The sequence below is a fragment of the Sabethes cyaneus genome, chromosome 1 (assembly GCF_943734655.1).
Source record: "Sabethes cyaneus chromosome 1, idSabCyanKW18_F2, whole genome shotgun sequence".
NCBI classification, from domain to species: Eukaryota; Metazoa; Arthropoda; class Insecta; order Diptera; family Culicidae; genus Sabethes; species Sabethes cyaneus.
In genome coordinates, this window is record NC_071353.1 from 67668782 (window position 1) to 67677331 (window position 8550).

Consider the following 8550-nt stretch of genomic DNA (forward strand, 5'->3'; position numbering starts at 1 on the left):
CAGCTATTTTCTTCACACATAAAATTACATCGGTTAGCGTATCTTCGCATATTTTCTTTGTTTGTGTGTGTGTGTGTGTGTGTGTGTGTGTGTGTGTGTGTGTGTGTGTGTGTGTGTGTGTGTGTGTGTGTGTGTGTGTGTGTGTGTGTGTGTGTGTGTGTGTGTGTGTGTGTGTGTGTGTGTGTGTGTGTGTGTGTGTGTGTGTGTGTGTGTGTGTGTGTGTGTGTGTGTGTGTGTGTGTGTGTGTGTGTGTGTGTGTGTGTGTGTGTGTGTGTGTGTGTGTGTGTGTGTGTGTGTGTGTGTGTGTGTGTGTGTGTGTGTGTGTGTGTGTGGATATTATCACTACGACCACCATTTTGATCTAGTGTGATCTTATCCAGGTGTTGTTCCGCACTTCGTTGTTATTGCAGTATCGCTATAGAGTGATCGAATTGCTTATTATCCGTGCTTAAAGTGTCGGTGTGTTTTCACCCCTTTTTCCCTCTACGCTTCTTACTACTTTTCAACCAATCTAGCTCTAGAGCCAGGAAGTGCGAAGACTAGTTACAATTTGTCCTTGAACAAGAGGCTTCATTCGCACCTCAAGCATGTACCACTTTTATAACTTGCCCTGGCAAGAGGCTTTCATTGTTAGTAAATGCAGAATGCAGTAGGAAGGATGTGGAGGGGCCTGAGAATAAACCCATGCTAAAGTCACTTAACATCGAATGGCCTGATTCTACTAAGATTCGAACCCACGACCACTCGCTTGTCAAGGCAGTCTCGGTAACCTCGCGGCTACAGCCCCCCCCCCTTTGTTTTGCTTATAAATTTGACAGCTGCGCTGTTAAAAATCGGCAGTTTAATTCAAAAGTGTTAATCCAGTCTGTAGAAACATTTCCCATTTTCGCGTGCTTAATGGCGGCTAGTGGGCACAACTTTTGGAAAATATTTAAATGCTTTTGGCAACTTTCCTAACGTACGCTTGACAGTTTTGCAACAAAGATCAAGGGAGAAAATGTATACTTGACGTGAGCAGAGTTGCCAAAAGCATGTTATTTTTTCCGAAAGTTGTACCCACTAGAAATACTCACAGTAAGAGATACGCGGAAACTAAAGCCAACGATTTGGCATCAGTGTACAAAAACTGCCAGCACTTGCAGCGGAGCAAAATGCTGTAGCAGTGTGACTTGATTGTTTTCAACATGATCCGCTTCAGTTTTATTTACATCAATTTTGCATAATGGAGCGATATATCTTTCAACTTAATCAGTGTAAAATGAATTGCAAAGCCTTATACACACTGTGTCCGAGTATAATATTCAAGGTGCGTGACAATAGCTTAAGTAGATTTCATAATTATTTCAATACTTGTTAATCAAACATTTAAGCAAACAGTAAGCGTGTTCGATTGGCTCCCTTTTGACAATTGTCGCTGCTCGATTGGCTCCCAAGATGGCTGCTTCCGCGTATCTCTCACCTCTAAGTATTTCTAGTACCCACTTGCCGTAAAGCACTATAAATGTATATCTTTATAGGGCTTTAACTAGCCGCCATTAGGCACGCGAAAAGGTCGATACCTGCAACATCTATATGTATTCATAAACAGGGTTTCCACATGCACAGATTACTCTGTGTTTAACAGATATTTGAAAGAAATCGTCTGTACAGAATCTGTATGCATAGAATACAGATTTTCGTCAATTACACAGATTAATCAGATTTTTGAGCTTTTACATGAGAGTGGAAGAGACGGAAATAGTCAGCCAAATGACTCTCCGTCTCTTTCACTCTCATTGTTTTGTATTGGACAGATTTTTGCAGATATTTTTCTTCGCTGTAAAGATGGCCAGATTTTTTCAACAAAAACAAAGAATTATAAGTGGCATCCCTGTTCACAAACATAAGTCCAATCCGGATCCGGACGGCTAACACGCAATCACCATTAGAAGAAATCGAAATTAACATGACCATAGGGTCCACGTTCAAAAAACAAAACACCAATCCTAAAATCTTCTGAAACAAATGGTATTAGGACTATTTAACGGAAGATATAAAAATAGACAAAAAATCTATACAGATGCTTCGATGCCAGACGGAACATGCGGTATAGGTATCTTCACTCAAAAAAATCGACATGTCGCATCTACGTGAAAAACCAGCTCAAGAGGGGCAAGATGGGTCACATTGAAAAAAGCTTGTGTGGCACCCTATGTTTGTCCATATATCAGTATTTTTGAGTTTCTTTTTGTTGTAAATGACTATTTTTAGCTGGCCCGGAGTATATTTTATCCACAAAACAGTTAATCCGGGAAAAGGTTAGTTTTTCAACATTTCACTTTTTGTCTGATGATTTTTATTTTGTTTCGTTTTGTTTATTTTTGTCGCCAATTTTGAAATATATAAGTCGTTTTTCTGCAGCACCAATGAATAATTTTTGTTTCTGTAAAGAATTCATAAAGGTTTTCGATAAAAAAAATTCGCTTTTTGTTATGTGACCTGTTTTGCCCCGCATTTTGACCCAGCTTGCCCCGTACTGTTTGAGAGCTTAAAATAACATATCTTTTAAATGTATTCACAAAAAATATATGATCCTCGAAAAATCGGACTTGTTTTTTCGAAAATAACCCTGCTCGGGAGCATGGTACGTTTTAACCAAGTTCTGAGAGCCAATGAGATATGCACAGTTGAGGAAGAGAGCTTCGATGCGTTTCACTGATTTTTCGTTGCATTTTTTTACATTCATTGGTATGGATACTTATCGCATAATAAATTTGTTCAAACAACCCGGGTTGAATTGAGATGAATTTTATCTATCAAATAAAAGCAAATGAACATCAAAAATTCATCCGATTTTAACTCGGACAGACTAAATAATATTTTCATCCTCACCTTATATTGAGCAAAAAAACTATCAATCCGTCAAATATGGTTCACATTCTGAACTGATTTTAACCGCTCAAGGAGAAATAACCATCGAACTGTCAAATTTTAACCAAACAGTTAAAAATTTCGCGAAATGGTTCACAGCCTGAACTGATTTTAATCACTCGAGGAGAAATAACCATCGAACTGTCAAATTTTAACTAAAAAGTTAAAAATTTCGCGAAATGGTTCATAGGCTTAGTACGCGAAGGTGACCAATTTGGTCCCGCTCAAGTATGGTACGACACCTTTGCAACCTTAGTGCACCGAGATGTTCACATGAAGATATAAAGGCAGCAAGCATAACATTGCTCATGGCTGCAGCTGGTGTTGTGTGCATAGCGCTGATCACTGGCATACATGCCAGGCGTTGAATTTTGTTTAGCTTGGCTTGCGCTGTCACCTCATTCATCTTTGGCCACCATACAAGAGCGGCATAAGTTAATCTATAGGCCTTGCAATGATAGTGTATGACCAAAGGGCTAGTTGAGGTTTCAGTCCTCAGGCTTTGCCAAACAGTGGACTGTATGCCCAGATGGCTGTAGTTGCTTTCTTGACAGCATAGTCTAGGTGAGCAGTCCAGTTCAGCTTATGATCCAGCATAATACCCAGATGTTTAACTTCTTTGCTGAAGCTTAGTCTGACACTATTCAGACGGCTATCACGGCTGTTTTGTAGGGGTTTATATGAAGCCTTTCTCGTAAACACCATGAAATTGATGGCGGGTGCGCGGTTGAGGACAACCGCTGTTAGGCGAGGATGAAGAGATCTCTATTTCTTCATACTACATTTTACAACTCTAGTGGTACAAAATGTCCAAGGCAAAGCACATTTACAAATTTGATCTATATCATTTTTCCTCTCATCATCATTATATTTATTTATTTTATTTACTGTGTTTCGAGTTAATACTGTAGAGACTGAAATACAGGTATACCTCGATAGTATGTACAACTTTGCTTCGTTTAGCGGATGTATTATCGAAATGTACGCACTATTGATACACAAATTTAGGCTTTGAAGCAATGTTGTATTAAAGTTAGTATTGCATGAAATTTGCAAATTTGCATACCCTATTTCATAAATAAATATTTTAGTGGTATTGACTTAGTATACCAGTTTATTTTTAATTTTATTTTAAATCAATGGTTGTGCTCTTTGTGAAGCTTGAAATAAAACAAGTAAAGTGTTGCTGGAAAATGTACGTACTGGTACTAACGAGGCAAAATATACGTATTATCGAGGGTACGTATTATCGAGGTGAAATGTACGTATTATCGAGGGTACGTACTATCGAGGGTATGTACTATCGAGGTATACCAGTATATCTAAATTAATTGTCTTACACTACTTTTAAAATGATGTATACTAACATGAAAACCAAACACATCTAAACTATTTAACAGACTGAAACACATCTCCAGCGGATGGTTTTGACCAACCACTGTTTTGTATTTGTATTGTATTTGTATTTACAACAGTCTAGCACTTTGGATTGAACGAAACTGGAACGAAAAAGAATGTCAATATATCAAAGGCAAATATTCTTTGCAGGTATATGCGTCGCTGGTGCAAAGGCTCCAGCTTCATGAATAGCGATGCCGTTCGTAAGGCGGCAATCTCTGTGGTTCATTCCAGGGCAGTCGTCGAAGCGCGAAACGAACAAAACAACGTTGAACCCTTTCAATGCGAGCGATCTGGCTTGCATGATAAGGTGTCCAGACTTGTACAGCATATTCAAGAATGCTCTTCATAAGTGAGCAGAGGATTATCTTCAGAGCGTACACGTCGTGGAATTCACGGCCATTATGGTGGATATAACGAAGCACGGCGAATGCTTTGGAGGTTGTCGCAGTGATGTTTTCGTTCAAAGAAAGCTTGCAGTTCGTTGTCACACCCAAATCGTTTATCGACGTGACATGATCCAGACTGAGACCGTTTACTTTGTAGTCATAGTTCAAATGCGTTCACGCTTTCGAAAATCTTATTATTTTCCATTTCGTTCCATTCATTTCCATGCCATTTAAGACACACCAACTGGCTACATTGTCAAAGTCTTGCTGCAAAGCAGCGCAATCGATCAGTGAGCTGATGGTCCGGTATATTTTCAAGTCATCAGCGTACATGAGATGCTGAGAGTTAAGTCGGATGCTCAAATCGTTTACGAATAACATGAAAATTAAGGAAATTGAAATTTAAAATCAGATATCCCGGCCTTTGACAGAGTAATCTCAGAGTTAGTTCGTCCGCGCAGGGCCAAAACGCCTACGGACATAGACGTGTCGGCTATGCTTAGGGCTCTACCTGTGTTTGAGTGGGCGACATTACTGTCTCGTCAAGTTAAACTGGTGTTTGAGATCTCCCTGATACTCTGATGATGACAACACAAAAGGGCCCGGCATAAAGTTTTATACGCTATTAAGCGACCAGTTGGATAACTCGAAAAAAGGAAAAAAAAACTAAACACCCAAAAGTGATAACAATTACATAATTGCAATGTAAGCTTCACACAACAATGTTCGATAAAGCTGAGATCTTATCAAAATCTTATACATCAAATCAATCAAAACTTGTTATATTTGTTTGTATTTTTACATTGTTATACTTTCAACTGCGTATGAATAATAAAAGTATTGTGTTATTTATTTTTTTCTTTACAGCTATTGCCTTTTTTACGAGTCTATGTTGGATACCGTTATTTACGCCCGAGATAAGTGGCTCAAACCAAATACTGGTATGATGTTCCCTGACCGATGCACGCTATTTGTGTCAGCTATTGAAGATCGCCAATATAAGGATGAGAAAATTAATTGGTGGGACAATGTTTATGGTTTTAACATGAGCTCAATACGTAAAGTTGCCATCAGTGAGCCTCTTGTAGATGTTGTAGATCCGAAACAAATCGTTACCAGTGCGTATCTCGTCAAAGAAATTGATTTATATACTGTTCGAAAGGAGGACCTCGATTTCGAGTCTCCATTCCATTTGATAGTAAAACGAAATGATTTTATTCAAGCTTTAATTACATACTTCAACGTCGAATTTACAAAATGCCACCAGCGATTGGGATTTAGCACTTCTCCAGAATCACCTTACACACACTGGAAGCAAACTGTTTTTTATTTTGACGAATATCTAACTGTGAAAAAGGGCGAAGAAATTTACGGAATGTTTACTATGAAGCCGAATGCTAGGAATAACCGAGATTTAGACTTCATGATTGATTTACACTTTAAAGGAGAACTTTCGCAAGTTAACGAAAAAAATCATTACCGAATGCGTTGATTAGTGTCGCATTTATAAAAAAGCCAACCTATAAAACATATTTTACTAAATATCATTAAATGACCCCACCCAAAAAAAACTACTGAACAAACCTTCTGAAGGAAGCACCATTTTAATAGTTCACATTTTAATCGATTACCTTGACCATATATCGCAATATATTAAACAACAAAAAAAATCTCTGAATTGGAATAACGAAAAATACAACTGTTCAACTAGACCGAAACTCGAACTAGCTTATATTTTGATTGGTAGAATATAATTTGTAACGAATAATAAACTCTACAATTGTAATGATATAAATTTCTTTTGACATTATTCATTTATATGCTTCCATCGTGACCATTTCTGACCACAAGTATGAACATTACGAATAGAATTAAACTATCCATCACAGTGCTAGTTGGCTTGACAATTAAGAAAAAAACTGGGAGAAAATATAACGACAGTATAAAGTAAATATTAGGCGTGGAATCAACAGAAATTTTTTTTTTTTCAATACATATATGTGACGAAAATGGAAAAGTGTGATTAAATGTCCGCCCATATGAGTTGAAGCTATCACTTAATACAAATTGAAAAAAAAAAAACAATACTTGAAGATATACCGAAAACGCACTGTGCAACATCAAAATAGAAAGAAAGAAATTATAGTCGTGTTAGGAAATGCAAGACAATACACAGTAAGGATTTTTTTTAAAGAAAAAGACCTTTATCTCTGCTCGAAATAAAACTTTGATTACGGATTTTATTAACGGCACGATTACGGCACTTTAATAACGGAATGTAGACAAGATAAACACGATCGTCACTCACTGTGACACTGTAATGGAAGCGGATCGAAATACTAACTAATGTACAAAACGGTTTAGGCTTAATAACAACGGTGTAGGTATTTCTTACTACGGTCAGAACATAACTGAATTGAGAAACTGCTTTTGCTCTCGTCTTTCTTCGTGAAGTGCGCCTTTCTCTAAATAAAGTAACCAAGGGGTTGCTTAAAGGTAAAAAAGTTGGACTCCCCGCGTTGAAATAAAATTTCAAAGTAGGGGGACCCGGGGCAAGATGGGCACCCCTCCATTCCACAGCTACAAAACAGCTTTTGGTTATGAAACTCCAACAAACTATTAAATTGTGTCAAAACGAAGTAATGTTTTAGCGTTGAACATAAAATATCTCGCGCTTGTTGTAAAAAATCCATTTCTTATAATATTTTGCCATCAGAAAATAAGCATTTTAAATAAATAAAAGATGCTTATTTATAAATTACAGCCCTTTTACGATTGAACAACATGTACTTTCCCAATTGAATCGTTCAAAAATATTTTCTAGTGATTCTTTTATATTTTGTAACAGTTTAAAAATATGTATGTCGTATTGCTGGGGTAAAATGAGTACCATTTCCCGGGGCAAGATGGGCACCCTTAAACTTTACCACATAGCTGCAAAAATAAAAATTGGGACCAAATTCAATTATTTTCATTGTTATAAATGTTTTTGGGACGAAAACGGTTAACGAATAACGTTCTTCGAGCTGTCGTTGACGCGTTGAATGTGAAAGGTTATTTCATTAGAAGATACGGAAGAAACGCAAAAAACTATGGCATGCCGATGTAAATTCTTGATATGATATCTCAAAATGCTTGAGTAGGTAACGGATACCAATGGAATGAGGCCATTTGAAATCATATTCAGCAAGAAACGAGAGAAAGCGATAATCCATCACATCTTTGAAATTAAAAATGCTAGTATGGAGTGATCCCTTGGAGCTTTGGCATTCAAACTAGCAAACCAAAAAAAAAAGTCTTATTCATTCGATAAAAATGCAATGGTTTTTCATAAACAGCCATGCAAATTTTTAAATTTCAAAAACAGCTGTGCAACTTTAGCCTTGAATCCAAACTTCAGTCCCTAAATCTCGAAACTTAAAAGTGACTATTGATAAACTAATCGAATTGCTTAAAAAGTTTACCCCACCACCGGGGTTTTCATCTAACACGACACTTTTGGAACTAATGTTTAGTAATTAAGGCTTTACTAAAAACTAGGAACGTAACTTTAAGCAAAAAATTCATTTATTAAACAGGTGCCCGTCTTACTCCGTCAGGGTGCTCGTCTTGCCCCGGTATGCTTCAGGCGGGGGAAAAACTATTTTCTTATTACATTTTTTCAATATAGTTTCAAATATTTCAAATCAAAATTGTATAGGAAAGTTAGATGGATAATTGAACAACTGTTTAGCTGAAGAAAAATCGTGCTTTTTTTCAGCGAGTTGAAGGACTGTAGCGTATTGCTACAGCTCGCCAATACGAAATATCTATGTCCTCCATGCTACGCCAAGGCAGATAGAGAGACCCGGCA

General features: G+C 37.3%; 1 protein-coding gene across 1 annotated transcript in view; it reads left to right on the plus strand.

Moving 5' to 3' along the window:
- The window catches only part of LOC128732908 (protein arginine N-methyltransferase 1), a 93478-nt gene extending 86605 nt beyond the window's left edge, over positions 1 to 6873 (plus strand). The window contains exon 3 of the mRNA XM_053826352.1: positions 5565 to 6873. Within this exon, the coding sequence (XP_053682327.1) occupies positions 5565 to 6189 (625 nt within the window). The 3' untranslated portion in view covers positions 6190 to 6873. The remainder of the gene's footprint in view (positions 1 to 5564) is intronic.
- The last annotated feature ends 1677 nt before the right edge of the window (positions 6874 to 8550 follow it).